Source organism: Pinus tabuliformis, chromosome 2_2 (assembly GCF_031772625.1).
Source record: "Pinus tabuliformis cultivar Carrire ecotype Pingquan chromosome 2_2, CPIR1, whole genome shotgun sequence".
Taxonomy (NCBI): domain Eukaryota; kingdom Viridiplantae; phylum Streptophyta; class Pinopsida; order Pinales; family Pinaceae; genus Pinus; species Pinus tabuliformis.
This window is the reverse complement of record NC_142300.1, coordinates 1,143,990,416-1,144,016,236: the sequence shown is the minus strand read 5'-3', so window position 1 is coordinate 1,144,016,236 and position 25,821 is coordinate 1,143,990,416. Positions and strand designations below refer to the sequence as shown.

Genomic DNA, 25,821 nt, shown 5'->3' with positions numbered 1-25,821 from the left:
TTGGCGCTTCAAACTTGGCACATGGAAGATTTTCCCACTCTTGCAAATGAGAAAGCCATCTGGGAAAATTGGAACATACAACTCCCACAAGGTACTCACAATCACAGACCTTCAGAAGGCAACAACATCAGAAAGTACTTATGGACCCCCCCTCCAAATCATACTTTCAAACTCAACTTTGATGGAGCTTCAAAGGGAAATCCCAGCAAAGCAGGATTTGGCGGCATATTTAGAGATCATGAGGGTTTGCCTCTCCTAATATACTTCAGAAACATTGGCTGGGACACGAACAACTCGGCTGAACTGGAGGGTCTCTGGCAAGGATTACTCCTTACCCAGCGTCATGGCTTCCAACCTCTGGAGATCGAAGGTGATTCCCTAATCCTCATCCACCTGGCCAATCAACTCCTCAATGGGGCACATGCGCATAAAATTGCCAACAGTTGGAGACTTGAAGCCAAATTGGATGCAATAGAACAATCGCTTCACACCAATCGTGCCATCATATTCAAACACGTTAAACGGGAAGGAAACAAGGTCATTGATCTACTTGCCAATTTGGGGGTGGAAACTGGGCACACTCTTCTCACTGGAGCTCTAGACATAATTCAGAATCATGATCAAAATCAGGAGTGCAAAATACTGGTCCAAAGGGATGCAGCTCTCCCAGATGCAGGCATATAAACAGGCATTAAAAATGACGGAACAAGGGTGGGGCGAGATGGGGCGACACCTGCCTACCCCGGACAAGCCAAATATTTGGCTTCTGATCAACGGATCTCTACATTTGAGAAGAGCAGGGTTCATTGGCATTTTTTTAAGTAGTTCCGAATATCATGCCTCAGCACGCTCCAGCATACCTCAGACTTCAGCTCTCTTCAATGCAACAGTAATGGTGGATTGCAGATTAATAACCAACAACATGCGATTGCAATCAGATTGCATTGCAATTTTGGTAGATTGCAGAAAGGGGAGACCTAAGGGCAAGGCCTTAACTAATAGTCATATGCGATTGCGATCAGATCAAATCGCTATTTCGCATCAACAGATTCCAAGGGGCGGAGCCTCCACACTCTCTCATGTGCGATGCGATGATGCGGCCCCGACGGCGGATCGTAGAATGGGGAGACCTAAGGGCCATGCCTTTACTTATAGCGATATGTGATTGCGATTAGATCACATCACAATATCGCATCGACGGAATCCAGGGGCAGAGCCTCCACACTTTCACATGTGCGATGCGATGATGCGGACCCGACAACGGATCGTAGAATGGGGAGACCTAAAGGCAATGCCTTTACTTTTAGCGATATGCGATTGTGATCAGATCGCATCAGCAGAAACCAAGGGGCGGAGCATCCACACTTTCACATGTGCGATGCGATGACGTGGACCCGACGACGGATCGCAGAATGGGTAGACCAAAGGGCAATGCCTTTACTTCTAGCGATATGCACTTGCCTGATGATAGTACGAGGCCGGCTGTGGATGCCCAGGTGTTCATTATCTAGTTTTTTTGTTTTTTGCTAGTGTTGCCTGGTTTATGGCTTCCTATATGGACTAATCGTCAAGGAACCATCTTACTGTTTTTTTTGTGGGGTCTGGACTTGAGAAGTGATACTATTTTTGAAGTTTCTTCTCTCACTGGATTAGTTTCCCCAATGTTGGGGCAATCCAATTTTGTTGATACTCTACGATACCTTGTTCGAGGCCTTGTCCTCTTTGTATCTTTTTGTACATATTAATAGATTACTTCTACTTAGAAAAATAAAATATAAATTAGAATATAATTATTATGTTAAAATAAAATTAATTTTATTTTATAATATAATATAATTTTCATAATTATAATATTATAATAATATTAATTTTTTATATAATAGATTTTTTAATCTTTATGGTTATTGTTTTAAGAAGAGTTTCGGCATAAATCACATGTAGAAAAGGTTTGAAACGCGTCGACAAAGGTTTTCTACATGTGATTTATGCCGAAACTCTTCTTAGAATTGTTATGGATCACAAAAGCCTCAATTCTACAATGGTTATTGTTATATATTTATCAATATTAATTTTAATATCAATATTAAATCTATACCATTAACGCTTATTGGTATATTTCAACTATATTTACTAATGTGGTTGTGCATGTCATTATATCAGTGTATATCAACCACATTTATTAGTATGGTTGTGCTAGTAGATACACATTACACTATTGTAATATTTGATTTTATGTTATTTAATTATTTTATGTTTTAGAGTTTTTAATTACAATTTTGAAAAAACAATTATTTTTTTTAAGATTTTGTTTTTTTGTTATTTAAAATGTTTTTTAAATATATAATTATATTCAATGTTTTCGAAAATACTTATGACACTAAACTATATAATATTCATAGTTCAAACTTATAATTCCGACAAAACCTCCCAAATTTAAAAACAATTACATTACTTAATTTTTAGTTTTTTTATAAATTATAATAATAATATTGATAAATTTAAAATTTTATTTTATAATTTAAATAATTAATATTAATAAATACATTATATACTTAAATTAAATAATAAAATATAATTTATTTAATTAAAATTTTAAAGAAAGTAACCACATAAGTAACCCATCCCATTTTTTCCTTATCTTCAAAAGTTGTGGTTGAAACTAGACTGAAATGAAAAGTTTCAAAACATTTAACGACGAACCTTGCAAGATATGAAGAACGACGACTCAAGGAGCTTCTCGTACCAATTTGTCTCCACTCGATTATCACGATATTGATTAATGAATTATTGAATTATGTTATGAAATAATATTTAAAATTATATTTTATTTTAAATAAATATTATTTAATTGTTTCACATATTTATAAATAGAATTTCCGCGTAAATCACATAAAAAGAGACATTTGTCGATGCGTTTCAAATCAACCAGTGTGGCTCATGGTTAGGACAAGTTGAAGAAACAGATCCAGCTTTGAGCCTCCAACGACTGTCTTGATCAACGGCTGTCTTGTTAAAAAATAGTCATTGATCAAGACAGCCATTGGAGGCTCTGCTGAAACTATTTAGCATGCAAAGCTAGATCTGTTTTTTCAACTTGTCCTGACAATGAGCCACACTAGTTGGTTCGAAACCCATCGGCAAATGTCTCTTTTTATGTGATTTACGCCGAAGTTCTACTTATAAATATTTTAGATCACATAAGCCTCAATTCAACAATTATTTTACATATATTTATTCAATATTTTATATAGTTATATATGTGATATATTTAATGTATATTCTAAAATTTAATGATGCAATTTAGTTATCTCATTTGAATTTTTAAATATTTAATAAATTTAATATTATACTTATTAGAAATGGTAGTGATTTTTATATAATATAGTTACACTTGTTTTAAAAATAGCCTGTTATTATTATCCTTGTCACATAGCATAGCAAAGGTAACGTGATAATGCCTAATTTCATATAGTTATTGTTTGACCAAAAATCAAACTCATATTTGTAATTTTAAATTCATATATATAATTGTGATAAGTGGAGAGAGCTTGATTTTTATTTTGCTAGTGAAGTGGCTACGACTAAAAAAACTCACTGATTCATCAGTTCATTGAATCTCATAAAAATTGATTTGCATACATGTAAAATTAAAATAGATTTGATTTGTTTAGAAAGATTAAAATAAATTGATTTGAATGGAAGATACAATGCAGTAAATTTTTTTATTATCATTGCAAAATAAAAAATATAACATTTTAACCAATAAAATTTCAAATAAATAAATTTAAAAATTATTTAAAAATATTATTTTTTAATCAATAATATTGAATTTTATATAAGTTCTAAAGTTTTTTAGTCCAAAGGGAAGTAATATCCAGTCCATACATCTAAAGTTTTTTAGTCCAAAGGAAAATTACACATTTATATAATAAAATAATTATTCTATTATATTTCTCATTTATTAAAATAAAAATATATGGTTTTAAAAATTTAAAAATTATAATATTTATTTATATTTTATAAAAAAAACTAATTTCTAACCAGAAATTTTATTATTAAAATTTATGTAACATAAATATAATATCTTTTTGTGTTTTCTTAGGTATAATGACCGTTTAAACAGAATTACATGCCAATTATATCAAAACATAAAATTTTAAAATCTCTGCCAACATTTCAGTTTTTGGGAAAGAATTGGGTATTAAAACAGAAGGTAAGAACCTACGTAACGAACAAGTAAAGTATGTGAATGGTAACATGACGTTTAATTTGTCTGTAAATGCTTCTACAACGCTAAGTGAAATAATGTCTTGGGTCCAGCTTTCAAGAATCGGACTCAGAAGACTCAGATTCAGCAGAGTGGGACTCATAGGAGTCAGCATATTCAGCAAAATAAGGATGCGATAATGCGTGTTTTGCACAAATCCGTTTTGAAGGTTGATATTCTAACATTTTCTGCAAACCCATAAATATAATAATAAGTTAAAAATGTTGAATTTAATTTTATTTGGTATTTTTTAATATTCATGAAATGTAAAAAACAGGATTAAATTGCTTGACTTTAAATTTTGATTTCTAAAATATTTCAAAATCTATAATTTAAATAAGAGTGATTATGAAAAATAGGTTAAGTCAAATTAATATATAAAATAATTTTTAAGTTGAAATCCGATAATATAATTTCTATTTCTAATAAAATTGTGATTTCTTTTTATTTAAATTACAATTTTAAATATATAAATAGATTCTACCACCTTAAAAACTCTAAAATACTAAAATTTGTAAATTAAACTATTTAAATTTATAATTATTAAAAATATTTATAAAATTTTAAATAAAATAAAAAAATATATATATCTTTAAAGAAAATCCCTTTCATCTCTTAATTTAAATATATATAAAAAAAATACTTCAAACATCAATAAATGCTTTCTAAAATTATAAATAGAAATAAACAAATTTATAAACTTACCTCTAACAAATCGAACCCATCGTCTAAATTTCCAAAGGATTCTCGCAGATTATCAGGCCGTCTCCATTGAGGAAATTTATCACTCCAATTCTCAAGTTTTGACAGTCCGGCCCAAACAGACTCATTTGGGGTGCCTAATATCCTACCAGACAGACAAATTTATGCAATATATATAACAAAAATACAAATGTTCCAGCAAAGCCTTGATATTATTATAAACATCACTTAAAAACTGCTACAGACTGAACAAAATTTTACTTTTTGAGTTTAAAAGCCTAAACTCACTTAAATATTTTCAGTAATACTTCTAGCTCTGAATTGGCTTCAAATACAGGTTTCAGAATATGCATCTCACCTACAAGCCATCAGCATGGCATAAACAAATGATTGACTATAGGTTATTTTAGCAAGTAGATTTAAATCCAGAAGTGTAATTAACAGGAGATTAATGTGTACCAAAAATGCACCCAACAGCCCACATATCAAGTGCAAAAGTCTGTTGAGGGTCTCCAAGGAGCTGCTCTGGAGCAGTGTAAAAAAGAGTCCCATGCTGCAACCAATATACAATTTGCATTTAAATATCATGATTGTAACATTGTGAGAAGGCAAGGTGCTCTAGATTTCTAAGTAAATCTAAGCTCTTCTGTAATGCTTATAAAGAACTTATTTACTTATCAGCATAGTCCTAAAATAAATAGATAACTGAAAAAATTACAATGTTGCTAAAGCAGCCTTTGGTTCCAACAATAAGTCGTCCAAGCCCCCAGTCTGCAACCTTTAACAGGCCTGTATTCTCATTTACCAACAAGTTGCCGGGTTTTAGGTCTCTGCAAATTCAAGTCCAGCCAAATTAATCACAACAAATAAAAGAGAAATGGAAAGCCAGTATATTCTAGATAAACATTAAGTGCCAGCTAAGAAAAAGGAAAGAAAAAAAAGAACCTGTGCAAGATTCCATTCCTGTGGCAGTGTTCAACTCCCTTAAGCAGCTGATACATATAGCTCTGCAATTGAAATGCTAATGCAGTAAATCAAATAATCCAGGATGGTACTCCAAATTTTTTTTATGACTTTTAAGCCTACAATAATTAAGAAAGTTTAATCTGCTACAACAATATATTGTTTCCATGAAGTGGGTTTTAACATTGAATCAATTGATCCAGGTTACAGCTGCATCTTCAAGACTACACTCAAAGAAAAAACCTAATATTATACTGTTTCCATGAAATGGACCAGTTGAGTTAATAAGCAGACTAACCTTGACTACACTCATAAAGAAACCTAATATTATACTGTTTCCATGAAATGGACCAGTTGAGTTAATAAGCAGACTAACCTTGATAGTGAGGGGAGAGATTGGCTGTCCGAGGCATTGGTGCTCGCGGTACAGCTGTAGAAGATCACAGTCCATGTATTCAAACACAAGATACACCACCCACCCTCCTAAAGCACGTTTTTTCTCTACACATTCCACACCCAACAACCTGCCAAAGCACATGGAAGAATTTAAGTTACTTATTTAGGTAAACAGACATTATTGAAACATTGAGTTAGATTCCGCACCCAACCACCTGCCAAAGCACATGGAAGTATTTAAGTTACTTATTTAGGTAAACAGACATTATTGAAACATTGAGTTAGATTCCACACCCAACAACCTGCCAAAGCACATGGAAGTATTTAGGTAAACATGCATTATTGAAACATTGAGTTGGATAATCATGTGTCTATAAAAATAGTACAGGTTAAAAATTATAGAGATGCAGAACAAGTATGGGAGAAAGGGTTTAAATACTCAAAGTTGCATTGGATTTTTTAACAATGATAGGTTGGTTAATTTAAAATTAAAGTTTATATGATAATTATGTTTATTTTGAGAAGCTGAGAGGAATAATTGCCATTCTTTCAATCCAGGTTCGAAGGTGGGGAGGAAATAACTGTTATCCCCTCTACCCATATTGGGGGAGGAAATAACTGTTATCCCCTCTACCCATATTGGATTTTTTTAATGTTGAAAGTATATGAATATATTGTTGGAATGGCTTTCTTATCTTTTTCTGATGGATAAAGAGTGAGATATTTAGATTCCCTGGAAATTGAAATTGCAAAGCATATGCATTTTGATAATGTGTTGTGATGTATTCAGTTATTTTTTTTTTTTTTTTGGTTAAATTCACAAATTTTAGATTGGATTGGGTTAGTATAGGACAAGATTTTGAGCGGTAGTTAGTGAGTTTAATTTTTCTTCACTTTAATTCTATTATCTAGAGACATGTTAACTTATATTATCTAGAGACATGTTAACATGTTAACTTATGTGGCAAAAATTTAAACATGTTGAAAATAACCCCAATTGAGGATTAGTATTTTTCTAATTCAATGCATCATCCAAATTTAATGAGCTGTTAGGTGGAAGAGGAGTTGATGAATCAACCCTATCTCCAGATATAAGAATGCACCATTACTTACTTGACAATGTGCTCGTCACAGCGATTCAGGATTTTGAGATTAGAAATTTCTCTGAGAGTGCAGGCAGGAATTCCTTCGTCACGGGGGTTCTCAATGTTGGATTTCTTAATGGCCACATACTTACCCGTTCGCCTCTCTCTTCCCTTGTAAACTTTCCCGTATGTTCCCTGTCCGATTTTCTCCAGTATTTCGTACTTTTCGATGAATAATTTCTCTGATTCTGATCGTCCATTATTCCGATCATCGCTTTCTGTTATTTCAGACCACCTGGCATAATTATCGAAAGCTTCCTCTTCTTCATCATCAACAGCTGCTGCTTCTTCTTCTTCATCAACAGCTGCTTCTTCATTATCAGGAGCTTCTTCTTCTGGATTATCAATGTAATCATTATTATAATTACCATGAGAGGCTTCTCCATGGAAATCGTCATTATCTGTATTATGGTCATCATCAAATACTGACAGTGACATCTTGATCTTCTTATTATCAGATGGCATTTCCCAATTCAAGGTTTGATCTGATCTAAATATGAAAAATTATTTTGAAGACAGATACATTGGGCTGCTCCCACCACTAATGATTGAAGCAAAGACAGATGAACGAGTGAATCGCTTGCATGAAATCAAAATCAATATTTATATGATAAGCTCCCTATCTTGATAGAATATCGAATGGCACGACTGTTCTTTTTAATGCGCGTTGTTTAAAATCTGAATGAGAGATAGGAAGGAGTGTTGCATCTATGTAGTTATGATCAAAAGGGTATTGGTTAATTTTCCGTTAATATTATATCAGTCTCTATAGATTTAATATGAGTTGAGAGGAATTTAATTTTTTCACATGCAATTTTTTTATGGGTAGATATTATTTAAATATTTTGTATAATTATTTAATTTTTAAGAAAATTTAAAATTTTTATTTTGACTCATATAGTAAATTTCAACTTTAATAAGGGATAGACATCCTTACACATCACACTGGGTTGTAGCCTCTCAACTCAATCAACAAAGAATTATCTTTTTTTTGGTCAAGTAAGAGTGGAACCTTCTATTAACCGTATGAGTGCATTACATATGTTACAAGTATTTACTAGAGCAAAAACCAACACCAGATAAACCCGATGCTGGTAAACCACCAACAGGGTCCATAGGACCCAAAATCAAACATCTGTTCATAGAGTTACAACTATTTTAAGCAGAAAACCAAAGAAATCTATTACTCGAACAACGAGATCCTATTTGTTCACAACGCACCATAATGTGCTTTTACTAAAATCTCAAATACATACAGACTGCGAAGACAACTGGTCCTTCCAAAACATACAAAATCACGCCAAAATTCTCCGATTCATTTGCCCAAGTCCGAACCTGAACGCACAATCCCCACTGTCGCCGCCTCCTTTCCCTTTGCCGTTCAACATGCCTCCAATCAGGAGAGTTGGATGGAGGTCCAACACCGTTGATCAGAGTCAAAATGATCCAACAGTCACCCATGATTTCAGTCTGACCACTAGCGCAATAAATAACGATAATATGGACCCAAAAAAGATTAGAGTACTTCACTCTAAATGATTTCAGGTCCAGCCAAAAGTTTATCAGTCGGGCACTTTCCGGCCTGAAAACCATAGGATGCACCCTCGATCAATGCCTATTTAATCCGACAGCTCACCACGCTTTTGGCTCGAGTCACAAGCATGAAGGAAAACAAAAAACTAGACCCGGAAAAGAATAGAGCCCTTCAGCCTAAAGGATTTCGGGTCCAACCAAGCAGTTTAATGGACGATCACTTTCTGGCCCGAAATCCGATGGATGACAGAAGAAAAAGAACCTGCAGACTGCGGCCATGCAACTCGCGAGTTGGTTAAGCGGTGTTAAACTTCCACAGGTCTCCTCAGCACCGTTGATCCATCCTGTCGATCCAACAATCCAGATCGATCCCTTTAAACCTGATCCACCCGAGTTTGGACTTAATTTCGTTGTCCCTTTTGAGCTCCTCCTGAAGCAGCTTGTTCTAAACCACACCTAGACTGCTGAACCCAACGAACTGTGTATTCACTTTACTTCTTCAAATCGCTTTTCCTTGGGAAAGACTGTGAGCCCAAATATCTCCTCTCTCTTCACCTTTCTCTAACCTTCCTCCTTCTCACTGATGAAGACTTGGAAGAGTTCCATGTCTTTTGTAGCCTGACAGAGACAGTCATCACATAGTTTTCCTGGGGGTATCGACTCCCAAACATGCCTGGTGCAGCCTTCCTTACTAATCACTCCTTCATTTGCTAGACGATCAACCAACCCATTTGCTTTTCGTTTCACATGGACAAAGTTAATAGTTTTCAAGGTTTGCAGGTGGGTATGTATACGGTGAAATACTTGTGATAGCCTCCAATGTTTTGACACTTTTTCGGGTGTCGTTCCATTGCACATTTTCTTGACCACTTTAATGATCAATTCCGAATCAGCTTCAATGATGACATTGTGTAAATTTGAGTCCACTAGGAATTCCAGGCATTGCTCTAGGGCCATGAGTTCTGCCATATTATTAGAGGCCTTCCCCAAGTGGCTGTGAAAGATCTCCTTTATGCATCCTTGCTCATCTCTTATAACACCCCCAAAACCAGCTAACCCTGGGTTGCCCTTAGATGCTCCGTCTATTTTGACTTTTAAGAAACCCTGTGGAGGAGGCATCCAAACATTCATATCTGCATTTATTTGGCTCACTCTGTTGTTTATGCCCTGTGGAACTATAGCTTGGAGACCCAAATGCAGTAGTATACAAGCATCCTGGGGCAAAGGAGGGCACTCAGGAAATTTCCCCAAATCAGTAAAGAATTATCATATTAACCCCACTTATTACATTTTTTTGAATGACTAATTGGAAAGTTTAAGTCCTAAAACATAACTTTATTAATGATGTTGTAAAGCAAATGTTGCATGTAATTATGTTGATAAACATATTTATCTTGGGAATAGGTTTTCACTTTAATTTAATTATAATAATTAATAAATATATTTTTTAATTTAATTATTAGTAAGTGGATGGTAGGAAGTTAACTCTACAAAATATCCACAGATGGTTTTTTAGACATGTGGTATTGATAAACATGATATTGACCCATGGTATTGTAACTAAGCTTATTTTAAAATTAAGAATCTCCATGATAAAGTGGGGTGTAATTCCACCATCAAAAATCTTGTCACATGTTTTTTTAAAGGTGTATATGTTTAACTCATATATTTCAAATTAGATAATTTTTATGGTTTTTTAAATCTTGGTAATGTGATGTAAATGTTATTGTTTTTTGTCAATATTATCAATTACTTAATTTATATGGTTATACTAATTATATATGAATTTAGTTTTTTTTTGTGATTTTTTAAAATTTTGGCAACGTGAGATGTATCTTGATATAAATACTATTGACGTCTATCAATATTTTCAACCATTTAATTTATATGGTTATACTAAGTAATGACTCCAACTCTAATCCTCTTTGGCTAGATGAGGACTTTGATTTCGCTAGTAGGTTGAAAAGAAGCAATGAAGGCTCGAATAATTTATTTTGCACTGAGCTTTGTAGTTCCCGAGCCTTATAATTTGTAGCATAACCAAGTGGTTGAAGTCCAACTAGATGACTTGTATTCATAGGCTTGACATAGTGTCTTGGATTATTTGATATTTGATATCCTTGTCTCTAACCAAATTGTAAATTTTGACCTCTGAAATGACCATGACCCTGATTTTGATTATCTGCCTTTATCCTTAACTCTAATCTTTGAAATGCATGATTAGCCACATGCAAGAGAATTATGATAATCAAAGATACCTACTCTTTGACAAATAAAAAATGGAACTATTCTTAAAGGATTAAAAAGGGGATTTATACTTTTAACTTAAAAGGATAACATTGAGCACCTCTATAATAATTTTACTACAACACTCTACACTATAATTGGCAAGTTCTCTACCGAAGTGACCTATAAAAATAATAATAGAACCACAAACCATTGGTATGATAATGATTGTGAAAATTGGTAGAAAGTTTATTAAGGATGATTCTAATGAAACCTTAAAACTTGATAAGATAAATTTATACAAAACTCTTATTAAAAGAAAGAAAATGTACTATACAAATCGGAAGCAAGAGTAGCTACTTCAGCTTTATAAAGTTGATCCCAAAAAGTTTTGGAGATATATTATAATTCATAATCTAAATAAAAGAATGTGATTTCCTTAAAGAATTGGAATATCTACCTCAAAAACATTTATGAGTCTCATAATTCCATGGCTACCATTTTGAATGCTCCTATAGAGGATGATATTTATTTATTTATTTTGGAAGACATTGAATTTGGGATTAAGCACTTCATTAATGGGAGAGCTAATGATTTCGAAGGCTATCAAGCTGAAATTTTTAAAATGGGAAGGATTTCCCTCATCCCTCACATTCACAAGCTCTTCAATTTGGCAGTGAAGGAAGGATTTACTAAGCCTTGGACACAGAGCCTTATTGTGTATATATTTAATGGTCAGGATAAAGTCATTTCTTCTAGTTACAAAACTATTATGATCACTCATATTTTAGCCAAGTTGCATGGACTTATTTTGGAAAAGAAGGTTAGCCTATGGTTTGATAGCCATCGTAAAAGAGGTTAAGGACAAATTGGTTCTAAGAGACATCATATAACTATTGACCATCTCGTTACTCTCAGGATCATTGTAGAGGAATGTCGCAATAATAATATTGACATCTTCTATTGTTTTATGGATCTTGTACTGATGATGAACCAAACTAGATGGTTTGAAACGCGTCGACAACAAGTTTCCTATGTGATTTTTGCTAAAAGATCTCAACATTCAACTTTTGACATTGTTCCTAGGATGAAGTTACGGAAGAGGCTTGAGAAGCTAATGGTTCCTCTCTAGTTGAGGGTTGTTGTGACAAGGTTGTATGAGAATATTATTTCCAAGTTTAAGGCCAGTAAAGGTTGGTCAAAAGAATTTAATTTCAATATTTGAGTCAAGAAACGGTGTCCCTTTCCCCTACCTTATTTATATTTACATTCATAAACTTGAACATTGTTTAGAATATGTAAGATGTGTTGGCCTCATGCTCACTAGTATCATCATAAATATTCTCCTTTGTGCTGAAAATATTATTTTTTTAGCAAGGATCCATGAAAATCTCGATAATCAACTAAGAATCCTCCAGGATTTTAGACTAAATTCATGATTATTAAATAAAAAAAGATTACCGCAATAGTTTCATTTATGATAATAGCTACCTGGAGGAAGTTATTTCATACAAATATCTTGGAATCAACATTAATCATGAGCTCAATTGGAATTATAATATTGAGAAAAGGATAAGTGGAGGATGGAAAGCTTAATATGGGCTTGAAAATAATTGTAAGTCAGCAAATCTTTAGACTTGGGATTAAAAAAAAAGTTCTTCTTTGAGTATTTAGTCATACCTGTTATTTTATATGCCTATGAGGTTTGGCGTTGTGGTATATCCATAGAATCATAGAAGAAGACAGAGAAGATAAAGCATTTTATAACCTACAATCTCAATATTAAAGGATGTACTCCTACCCTATCCTCGTGATCGAAGCTAGTATTTCCCTTATTAAAAGCATGGCTATGTCTAGGTATATGATGTATAAGAAGAATTTGTTCAATATGGAAGCCAAGAGGTTTCCTAAAATTGCTTCTAATTCTAGCCAAAACCCCCACCTTTGGCTCAAGGATAATGTTAAAAATATTATTTATTCAACGTTTAAGGATAATTTATGGAGCAATAAAGAGTTAGAGGGGAAAATGAACCTGAGATATTATAAGGAGGTGATAAATGCTAGTCTTGAAAACCATAATTATTTATATATCTTGATTAGAGCTAGGAGGAAAATGAACATTACTAAGATAAGAACTAATTCTCATGAGATTCATAGTGAAAGTAGGAGTTGGTTTACTCCCAAAACAACATGGGAAGAAAAATCAGTCACCTGTGCTATACTAATAGGGTTCAAGATGAAAAGAATTTTCTCTTAGATTTCCTAGCTTATAGTCAAATATGTTATAATTTTTAAAATATTTGTCATACTACCCACCTTCTTGACCTATTAAGGAAACAAAACTATGATGATACTCTATAGCTATTAAGGGAGGAAAACTATGGTGATTTGAGAATGTTTGCTTCTCCTCAAGCATAGAAATAATATGTTAATGACTTTTTTTTCATTTCTTACCTTCTTAAGGTGTGATGGACCACATTAGTCTTAGTGGAATTTTATCATATCATCATCATCATCATCATCATTTCATCAATTAAAAAAATTATTGTATTATTATATATTATATATTATATAACAATCATTTTGATCACTATAGGTCCCACTAGATTGGAGTGAGCATGGAAAAAGCCCTAGCCTCTCCTCTGCCACCATCGCTTCCTCGAATGCCTAGTCTAAGTTTCCTCTGCTACTATAGGGATCTTCTACTGTGGACTCTAGGACACTCTTCCCCACTCACATTGCTTCACATTGGTCAGGACTTCATGCCCCTTCCCTTTGCTATGTGAGTCACCATTTTCAGTTTGAGGATTTCTTCTTATAGGACAAGGACATCTTTTTCTTGTCAAATCAAGATGTGAAATCTTTGAGGGGCGTATCCTCGGTGGGTCATGTGCTACCCCTCCCCACTTCTCAATCCTTGATTCAACAAAAGGTAGGATGCGTAACAATGGATGTAATGAACCTACTTCCTTCTCCATCAACTCAAGGAGCTCAAAAATCCAACCCCAGTTTGATTTAGTATTTTTACATCTTCGTGAAGACCCTCACTAGAGTCTGTCCTTGTGTCACCATAAAAAATGACTTCATACTTGTAGAAATTAGGTTTCGAGTTTCCAATGTTGCAGGAATTCACTTCTTGAAGTTCAATATTTTGCACAATAGTAGTTTATTGTAGGATGAATTCCTTCATCGAGATATGAGCATTGGCAAGGACACTTCCCTCATGGTCTCCTCGAGCTTGCTTGGGGGAGCCAAAGGATAAATCCCTTCTCAGTAGACTTTCTAGGCACTAATCCAAGCAATAACTCGAACTTATAGGGCTAAAGGAACCTCCCATAAGAAATATTTTAATGAAGCAGTGAAGACGAGATCCCCAAATTTGGCTCCCCAAGCCCTCTTAGGCCCTTCTTTTTTCTTGTAGCATTTAGAGGAAATGTCATCTGTAAAGGTAATGGAACATGGTTCTCTTATACATGCATATAAATATGCTAAAAATGTAATAATCTATTACTTTAATAGGTTTTGGCCCTCAACTGTAGCTTTAAGAGACTGGTTGAATAAGACTCAGACCATAGATTACTCCCTCCTTCTTTGTTTCCCACCTTTAACCCTCTAACAATGGAGGGAATGATGACTCATATCTCGATAATGTTGCCCAACTTTCCAATCCCCCTCCACAACCCACAATCTCTAGAGGAGATAGGTTCAAACCTTAGACATTTCATCAAAATAGACATGGAAAGATTCCAAAAACGCTTCTACACCTTTGCAACAATCTATATAAAGATAGATCTTAGTGATGGTCTTCCAGATAAAATTTGTATAGACTGGTTAGATGACCCTCTTATCTAGCCTTTGGACTATGAGAACATTGACTTTCACTATAGATCCTACCAAGAGGTAGGGCATCTACAACATAATTTCCGCTCATTCACATCCTCAGGGATTCCAAAAACAAATGGAAAGGGTTGGTAAGCCCTTCAAGTGGCCAAGAAAATCCCTTTTCATTTAGACACACCAAAAACACAACCATTAGCGACCAATTAGTCCTCCTCGAAGGCACCCTCTTCAGGTACCTAGGTCCAACAACCTCCCACTGCCTCTCAACCTCCATTAGAAGATCTTGATCCAAAGTGTTCCCAACAATTTGTTAAACAATCTTGACTTCCATCACAGTTGGAAAGACAACAAGTTGCCTCTCCCTCCCTAGAGGAAGACCCATCGAATATGGAATTATCCTTAGAGCAACTCCATGGAAGGTAAAAGAAGTCCCATTAGTTCTACAATTCGAATAGTGAGAAAGAAGCAATAAGCATCACAACCAGAGCACTAGAGGATAACTGAGCAGATAGTCTGGCCCTCACGGTTAACACATCAACATCTCCCAACTTTAGAGGTTGGATAGGTGTTAAGAAGAAAAAAGGAAAACAAAATGTATTAGCTCCACTTAATGAACACAACTTTTGCATGTATCAATTTGTCAATTCGTCACTTTGTCTATGTCGAGATGCTCCTAGTAAAAACTTTGCCCTGTATAGTAAATTATTAATAAAAAATTACTTACTTTTAAAATAAAAAAATAGATGAAATAATCCAACTTATCATTTCTACATAAATAATTATAAATCTTACATCATAAAACAATTTTTATAAATAAACTACATCACTATAGTATAATCTATATATAAAAAACAAATACAACAAAAAGAAACATGGTTTTTATATTTATATATATATATAATTAATTAATTAATTAATTAATTAATTAATGGATGGATGGATAGCTCATGGACATAACAATAAAATGCATTTGAATATCCAGAAAAAAGAAACAGCTAAAACTTCCTCGAATGATAAAACGAGTGACCAGAGGCAAGGAAATCATGCCAGAAGCAGCTTTATAAAACCAGAGGCAGAAAGAACAAGAACTGAAAGCAAGAGCAAATATGAACACAATTTTGACCAGACACGACATGAGGGTCCCTGGAAATCTGTAGGCATAACCACGTATCCAATATACTTCACGTAAAGATGATATATTGCTTTGTTTTATTTCCCTTTAACCTGCCTATTATAAAACTCTTCAAACTGAATAGCAATGTTAGGATGGTGGCTCATTTTGAGAGCGACAGTTAAGTGCTTCACACAGATTGAAGGATGCTACATTAATGTATGTTTTATTTTGATGGCATATTATATTTAATAATAGATGTCTTATTATGCGGCATAGTATATTGTTTTGATGGCACATTATAATATATATCATAGTAGTTTACTATATTATTTTATTTTTTTAATAAGTAAAATTTTATGTATATTTACAGTTAATTTATGAGATAGTTCATCATAAAGTAGAGATAGGTTTGAAAATTGAAAAATATCCATTTATATTTTTTTTATTCACTCAATTAATTAATTTTTGGAGAAATAATAATATAATAAAATTGTAAGTTTAGATATATGTTTAAAATATTTGTAAAATTGAAAATTATTAATTATGATATGCATATCTATTTTAGAATAAAGTTTAGAGAATTTTAATTTAAGTATCAATAATTATTAACACAATTATATAAATCAAATAGTTGGTAAACACTTAAAACAAAACAATTAATTAAATAATAATATTAATAATATTAATTATTATTATTATTATTGTAGATTCAAATTGCTAATTGTAATTTACTAAAACAATAGACTTGAATCTACTATACTCATCACTTGAAACAATTAAATGATCATAAAATCACGAAGTATACAAGAGAAAGAATTCAATCAACACATTACACAATGATTTCCTGAGGAAAACCATAGCTAAAAACCTCAGAAAATATAAGAAAATTACAATGTTTTGTTCAAGCCCGAGTAACCTCTACACTATCTCTATCTATCTCACAACTTCCTAGAGCAACCCAGCGAATATTTAACAAATTTCGTGCTTGCCCTATTCCCTATTTCCTTGCATTGTTTCCTTAGGAATTAGCTGAATTAGCCCCCTGTTAATTAGAGAAATTTGTCAAAGGAATTGTGCAATCCATCATAGGCTTTCCTTTGATTGCATGCACCATCTGTACAATTCGGATGATTATACAATTGATAGTACATTGTCCCTGATCTCCAATCTCAATTGGGTAACTCTGACATGCATGAGTTATTTATAAGTGAACACTGTAGACAACACCACACTACTAGACTTCCCACAAATTTCACCAACATTTGGAAGTAGTTGAATTGACTTTAACTTATTTAAACTGAATTAATTAATTACAACTTAAAATAAACTCAACTAGGGTTCCTATAATGTAGGAGCCGCTCTACATGACTCAACTTAGACCTTCAACTCGAATTAACTAAGGCAACTAAATCAAATTAACTTAGTTAACTAGTATAAGTTGTCATGTGATCTGGAATTACAATTTGTTCATAATTTAATTCAAGGACATAAGTTAAACATATATATATTTAAAAAACAAAAACTAAAATTATTAATCATCTATATTTATCCTCACTTTATCATTGAGATTGTTAGTATGTAAATAGGTATTGTTAGAATACTATAGTCCAATGCAATCGCTTATCAATACTACATGCCCCAAAAAAACCATAACTCACGTCAAATGACACTTGTTTATATGACTTTTTTTAATTAATCAGTTTAATTAAAAGGGAAAAAAAACATAATTGTTTTGAAAATAAATTTCAACTTTTGATTTGTGTATATTATTATGAATATTCTAAAATATTCAGTGGAGGTTATATTTCTATCATCCATCTAATAATTATTGATTATTAAATTAAAATTATGGAAACTCTATTGTAAAATTAGCACACCTATTTTAGTAATTTGGTGGATGGTATGGGTTTATCCTCCACATAATATTTTGGAATTTTCTTAGTAGTATTCACAAATTAAAAACTGAGATTTTTGTTAAAAGTAGTTTTGCCTTTCCACCCTTTTAATTAAATTGAATAATTAGAGAAAATGTTACATAAATTGAATTACGGTTTTTTTAGACATGTGATATTGATAAGTAATAGTATTGGCTCATAGTATTCTAACAATACCTATTTATAAATTAAAAATCTCCATAATAAAATTAAAAATATATATTTAACTCATATCTAAATTCCTTTTAATAATAATAATAATAGTTAAAATTTAGTTATTTACTTTATAATTGTTTTAATATTTATTAGCCTCCACCAACTATTTAATTTATATAATCACACTAATTTATATTTTTAATGAAAAAAAGCGCAAAAAAAAAAAAAAAAATTTGCCATCTTAACAAAACACCATCTTCAAATATTTATTACCATGTTAACAAAACACAATCTTCACAAACACAATATATTAACATTATTGTGATTTAAAAAACTGAAATGTTACCATCTTAATAAAACACAGTCTTCGAATATATGTTGAAGATTATTGTTATACTAACATTATTGTGATATTATGATTTAAAAACTGAACAAACAAAACACAATTTTCTCATATATGTTGAAGATTATTGTCATATTAACATTATTGTGATTAAAAAAACTGAATAGAGTGAGATGCCCTGCCTCCGAACCACAAAACAGAAAAGAGAAGATGATTTCCGGACTTCCAGAAAATTGATCAAGGCAGTCATGCCTTCTATTGTGCTAAACTAAGTTAAATATAGAGATACTAGTAGAGAAATTGAAATTGAGGGTTTATTTCCCGAATTGGAGGGTTTATCTCCCACCAGTAAAGTGTGGTAGCGCGCTGGCAGTACCCGATAAGCTGCATTGTCGACTACGCCCAAACTTTCACCAGCGTTACTTCTATTGAAACAATTTCACTGCTGTGACCGTGCACGAACCCTCTCCTGAATTCTATCAACCGCTTTTCGAGAGCTCCGCTCAGGCCGGTAGGATGAAGCGCCATCGAAATATCCCACTAGCACAGTAGACTCGATTTTCTTGTAGCAAATGATTCTTCTTGGTGGCTTCAGCTTCCATAGCCTGATCTCCTAGAAAAAAAACCAATATCTTCAAACTAGTATTTCTCACAGTTGGGATAATTCGTTAAATTTTTTTGGCGTTTTTACAAGGCTCCATATTCCCCAACAGATGTAGAATGGAAGCGCCCTGTGTTTTTTGTGATCCTCATTCCATTGAGAGAGACAATTGTCAAATGAATATCTATCCATGTCAACATCAATATCAATATTAAGCAGCCTCAAAACCTCTTTCCATACAGAATCTGCTAATGGTCCAGAGAGAAAGAGGTGTACCACCTCTTCATTCGCCTTACAGCACAAAGAACAAAAGCTTGGTCCTTGGGATCCCTTTTTTAAGAGGTTTTTCCACGTAAGGACCTGATTTTGTAGCACCAACCACATGAAGCATCTCAACTTCAATGGGACGTCCCATTTCCATGCATAGACATCTAGGAATCACTGCAAGGTAACTTGCACCCTCGTGTAATGTGGGAGTATGCCTCCGTTATCGAGATTTCCTCATCTTTCTTTCTCCCAGCCCATGTTAATGTGTCTTAGTCCTACTTCATCAATACAATTCCTGCATGGCAGATCCCATGTCAATATTTATCCCATTCGTCCTCGAGACCCTTCAGCATACCTATATCTCTAACACATGGCCAAATAGGAGAGACAAGAAAAGTGTGATTATAACTGCAAAGTTGATTCAGATATGTATTCCCAATTGATTAAGGAAATGAATAATAGGGACAAAGAGTAGATGGTTTCATTCCATACCTTTAATAACATCATGACCAATTTCGATCATGTCTCCTCCACTGACCTCCTAGCGCATCCCCACCAACGAGTGTTTGGCCTTCATGAGGGTTGTCCTTAGAAAGGATGCCTTTTTTTTAATTGTTACTCCTTTGGCAATCCATGCGTCAAGTTGTAGGTTGTTGAGGTACTTCACCCTTATGACCTGGTGCCATAACCCTCCTCCTTTGAATGTCTACCATGGATTTTTGACAAGAAGTTCCATATTAAAGCTCTCAATATCTCATGTTCCCCATCTCCAATCAATTTCACTCTTAGAGATCAAGTCAAGCCAAACCAAATGGAATTTTTGGGTCTTGCGAGTGTCTGCTCAAAGAAACTTGGCGAGGATTGAATTTATTATGTTGATGACAATTTTTGGTAATTTGTATAGATGCATCTAGTAGATTGAGAGGGCCTACAAAATTGCTTTGATCATAATAATCCTACCTCCCATAGTTAGCCATTTCTGCCACTTGTGGTCCCAAAGTGTCATATTTCTTCTAAATTTCAAGATGAGCCATTCCCAGTCCTAACTCTCATACTTATTTGGCTTCAAGATGAATCCCAAATGCTTGAAACCTCCATCCATCAGGCTTAGAAACACCTCAAATAGATTCGAAATCTCCTTCACTATCTGATCTTCCATCTTGTCTAAAATTAGTTCTAATTTCACTTTGTTCATGATGAGCCTAGGTGCTTCCCCAAAACTAGTAACGATTCGATAGAAATCTCTCCATTCAACGATGTTAGCTTCCCCAATGAAGAGCGCATCACCGACAAACATGAGATGGGAAATACTATTGTGCCTTGTTACCCTGCAACAAACAATAATCCCCTATGATCTGACAAGACTAATCCCTCTCCTAAGGCTATCTATAACCAGAATGAAAAGCAAAGGCGATAGTTCACATCCCCAATGGAGTCCTATGGAAACCTTAAAAAAATCAATTGAGAGCCCATTGATAAGTACAACCAAATTCACAGTGGTAATACAAGCCATGATCCTATCTATGATCTTATGTTCGAATCTGATTTTATGCAATATTAGCCTTAGGAACTGACAATCTACATTATCGTATGCTTTAATCAAATCCTATGTCACACTATTCAAATGATTATGATATTAACAATTGTACCATCACACAGCTACTCAATCATAGTCTTGTGCAACATGAATGCATGGGAAATTCATTGATCAAATGTGTGATTGTGCAATGCATGGTATCACACACCTATACCATCAATAGGTTCATGATTTTGATGAAAACTTGACTAAATTGAGAGGGGGGTGGGAGAGGGGTGAATCAGTGTAGTGTACTCATGGACATTAATATTATATTCATTAATCTCCTTAACTGAAACATTACATGATCAACTTAACAAATAATGACTAGCGTATTGAATATGTGAACAACAAGTAATAAGAAAACCAAACCATGACACAAACACATAATAACAACACATATTGACACCAAATATATGTGAAAACACATAAAGGGAGAAAGCCATAATTTTATTATTTTTGTAATGCAAAGACGAGCTCTTACTCCTTATTACATCTGATTTTATGTAGGCTCCAACCTACAAGAGGTTGCTACCTCAATTTTCTGCAAGCTACAACATGCAAGGAAGTTCCAACTCCCATATGTTTTCAGTAGGCTACAACCCACAAGAGGCTCTTACCTCAACCAACTCCAACTGGTTATTTATCAAGCCACAACTTAAAAGGAAACTACCATCCCCTGATGAAAACAAGAAACAACAATGTGCTGGTTTACTTGGTCATAAATTATGTATGTATCCCTCTTCATTTCTGCCTGTTCTTCCCTTCAAATATGCATCACATCAACTCCGTATGTGCTAGTTAACTAATGCATAATAGTTCTATCAGCTCTCTCACATTCTCCCATTCTCTAACATTTTTTTTTTCAAAATTACATATTTTATAGAAATTGTTTGTTGGTTGTTTGTATCCCACATAGGAATATGAAGTGAATGGGATTGACTCTTTTCCTTCCACTCATTCGTTTCCAAAATCTTCAAATCTTGAATATTGGAACACAAAAATAAATAATCCACCCAATATTATTTCAGCCACATGTAATGATTAAATGCATCAAACTAATGCCAACATCAAATAATAATATTTATCTTTAATGCATCACAACAATCTTTGCAACATTTTTGCCTTTGCCTTGGAGTCTTGCCTTTGCATCACAACAATTAACTTTAGTTAAAAATTTCACATCATACATTCTTCATTAAACAATTGTCCCTTGCTCTGTTGTTCCTTTGCTTGTTATTGCTGTTATGCTCCTTTTCTTGTTGTTCCTGTGCTACTCCTTTGCCATCAATGGCAATATTGCCAACAATCTTCTCCTTTGGCATTGATGGAAACTCATTCGTCCTCCTTTTGTTTTGAAAGATATTTCTCCTTGCTGGACATAACCTCTGTTTGTTTCTCATTACTGCCCATAACCTCTGCGTATCTCCCCCTTTGACATCAATGGAAAGGGGTTATAGAGGTCATGTAGCCTTGTTCTGCATAAACACTGTTGACACTATCATTGAATGAATGCCACTGCAAATAGCTTATTAGAGATCCTCCACATTGAATGAATGTTGCTCTATATGATATATAAATGTTTCTTCAAAGACGCTCAATACCAACGCTACAACACATTGTGAGAACACTGTGAAAGAATACTATTGAGAGAACACTTTATAAGAAAAATATGGTATGCACGAGAAAATGTATTATATTGAGCACTGTTTGATATAAGAAATTGCAGCATATTTAATATGCACTCCTTTCATGATGCCTCTTCAATTTGTTGCCAGTCAACGTGTCAATGAAGCTGAGCAATGGTGTTATTTTTTTCTTTTGTAGAAGTCTTTGTATCAAAGCACACTTCTTCAACCGAACAATGATCCAAGAGTATGCCAGAAGCTAAGACCAATGCAATTATATTCAAACTTGGAATTCCTTTGTCAGATCTATAATGTTTCCCAACCTACTTCAATATTGTTGATTATGATGCAATAATGTCACACTACCAATCTAACGCCTCAATCATGCTAGGACACTTGTAAGATGGATTATTGTCAATTACATAGGCTGGAGTAATAATTTTTTTCTTTTTAAAAGGCAACATGTACCTTGATCCAAACCTTATTAGTATGTCAATAATTGTCCCATCTAGACAATTTGTGAAACTATGAGTTGAACACCATGGCAATAAGCATTGCATGCAGAGGTCATATACAAATTGTTGCGGTGAGTTTATATTTTATTTCATGTAGAGGCTATATATAATCTTTTTCCATCGGATATCACATATGATAGAGTATACAAACATTGTGATGGGGCTTATATCATAATGCAAACACTACAATAGATATCAAAGGCGATTGCATACTTGCATACGATAATACAATTTCAAAAGTATGCAATTAGATCTCTGGTCAACACCATGATGCATGGGATTTTATATATCATTCATTATAGGAATGGCAGGCAATAACTCTGATACCATTTTGGTGGTTATGGTTGTAAGCAGCAACAGAACTTTCATTCTCAATAGTAATTTCTTGGAGAAGATGTGGATTTATTGTGGTCATTGTCATCACAACATTGTCCTTGTCTGCATTCTTTCACTATATAGCATTTCTCTGCAATGTATCACTGTATAATGCATGATCATGAGCTGGAGGTAACATCTATGATCCTTTTTCTAGATTCTGCTCTAGCTACCTCCTATTCTTATGTATGTGCCCTTTGTATGGGGTAAACAATAGGTTCTGCCTCCACTCTAGCTGCTTAGTCTTCCGATCTACCGGGTCGATGAGCCTCAGTATTGCAACAAGGATGATGCAACTCCTACGGTGACCAACTTTAATTTTTCAACCTGGGGTCCATACAAACTTGAAGGTGAGAGTGCTATATGCATAGTAGATGCAACAATCTACTCTTGTCACTTTTCAATTGGGGCGATAGACCACTAGGGTTTTTCAAACCATTCTTCTATTTACTAGAAGGAGGTTGAATACTGACAGTGAATGTAAAGCTATATTTAATGTAGAAAGTAAATGCTTGCATATTTTAAGGAAATGAAAATGTTGAATAGAAAGTGCTATGAAATTGCATGAAATTACGTAGTTAATAATTAACACACATTACATGCAGAGGTGACGCAATTTAACCTTGCATTCTATCATCTAGCTATCAAGACTAAGTAGGCATGGAAATTATCCTAACACTACTATGAGTGATGTATGGATGCACTAGCTAAATATTGCAGAAAAGAGTCTTTTGGTTTTCAATTTAGAAATGTAAATGCTAAGCTAACAATCTAATCTTTTGCAAGGGAGGAAGGTATGGAAAACTTGGTCCAAAATGGCATTGAGGGGTATGGAAGTCATGTTGAAGGCCTACCCTAGGCTCTGATCATCATTTCTGCCCAAAAACATATAAACCACGCTAATGCAGGGTTTCATATAGTTACTACTGGCTGTCTTGGTTTACTGCAAGAAACTTAGATGAAGGATGTAGGAAGGTAGGGAAGGTGAAAGGAAGCGCTGGAAAGATGTATGATGGTGGAGTAAGGTGTAGAAAATTCCCATTGTAGATCACCTGATAATGCAATATACTAAAACACAATACGAGATCTACTTCTACAACACTTTGTGAAAGCTTAATCGAATTGAGCAAGATCAAGAGAACACATATAACTGAGAATGAGAAGCAATGACACATAACACAGAAGAAATATCACAGGGAAAGCCTCAACCTAAAACCCCAACTCTATATTATCATAGAAGTGGAAATATAGTCCGGATTACAAAAAGAATCAGCTCACAAGATATCCTACTCTCTCTACAATCCCTCTGCTACTCATAGACAGTCAAAGGCCTCTCTCAAACCTTCTCCTCTGACCTCCAAGCCTCCTATTTCTTTGCGCAATTTTCCTTTAGGTCCAGTGCAGCCACTTGTGTGAATTGGCCTCTTCACACACTCACTAACCTCTAATCCAACTGCGCAATCTTGAAGGAGATAAATCCTTCTCCTTGGACGAGCTTCCTTTATAGGAAAAATCCATCCAATTGATAGTACACATTCCCTCCTTTGATCTCAACTGGGTCTCTGTCTGAACTGACATGCATGAGTTATTCATGAGAGAATATTCAGTTATCTGAAGAACAGCAGTTATATGCAAGCATGCATTAACTAACTGAACTTACATTAATTTAAACAAACTGGACTTGAATCAGTTAATTGAGCCAACTAATTACTACTCAAATTAGAACTCATCCTTATCTCTTTAATTGATGGATAAATTCCTCAATTAATAGAGAAATTGTTGCATGTCCTCACATAGACTTCATGTTTTATTTTTCACAACTAATTAACTTATGGTGAATTAATTAATTTATTTTCAAACTAGTATTAAATTCAAATTCGAATTTTACTTCGTATTTTATTCCAAGGACTGACTAAAATTGGAATCCATCCTGAACTGCTAAAAATAACAATGTTATTTTTAGCACTTCCATTTTTCATTCCCTGTTGCTTAATCCAGCAGTGGTACCCAAACTGCTATTTATAGCAGTGCTATTTTTAGCACTTCTATTTTTTGCATTTCTTGTTGTTATTTTCAACACTCCCTCTCAACAAGAAAGGCATTCAACTCAAACCCAATCCTGTACCTTTGTAATGTTCTGCATGCAACACTTCTACCAAGTGTGGTTGCTCTAGCAACTCTAGAAACAAAAAAAACTCCCAACTGACCTCTCTGTTGGGCTGGAAACATACTCTAATGTT

The 25,821-nt window shown here is 33.9% G+C and overlaps 1 protein-coding gene across 1 annotated transcript; it reads right to left on the bottom strand.

Moving 5' to 3' along the window:
- Positions 1 to 4,323: 4,323 nt before the first annotated feature.
- Positions 4,324 to 7,938, bottom strand: LOC149197444 (cyclin-dependent kinase B2-1-like). The gene is made up of 9 exons (XM_089408693.1): positions 7,842 to 7,938; positions 7,442 to 7,691; positions 6,309 to 6,456; positions 5,915 to 5,976; positions 5,688 to 5,799; positions 5,429 to 5,522; positions 5,258 to 5,327; positions 4,973 to 5,114; positions 4,324 to 4,455 (listed from the first exon to the last, which is right to left on the bottom strand). Exons 1-9 carry the CDS (start codon positions 7,936 to 7,938, stop codon positions 4,324 to 4,326), a joined length of 1,107 nt encoding a protein of 368 aa, XP_089264819.1.
- Between the last annotated feature and the right edge of the window lie 17,883 nt (positions 7,939 to 25,821).

Coding starts and splice junctions, on each gene's coding strand:
- LOC149197444 (XM_089408693.1), bottom strand. CDS start 7,938: ATGCCATCTGATAATAAGAAGATCAAGATGTCACTGTCAGTATTTGAT. Junction 5,977..6,308: donor TCTCTCCCCTCACTATCAAG/GTTAGTCTGCTT, acceptor TTTCAATTGCAG/AGCTATATGTATCAGCTGCT. Junction 5,523..5,687: donor AAGGCTGCTTTAGCAACATT/GTAATTTTTTCA, acceptor TATTGGTTGCAG/CATGGGACTCTTTTTTACAC.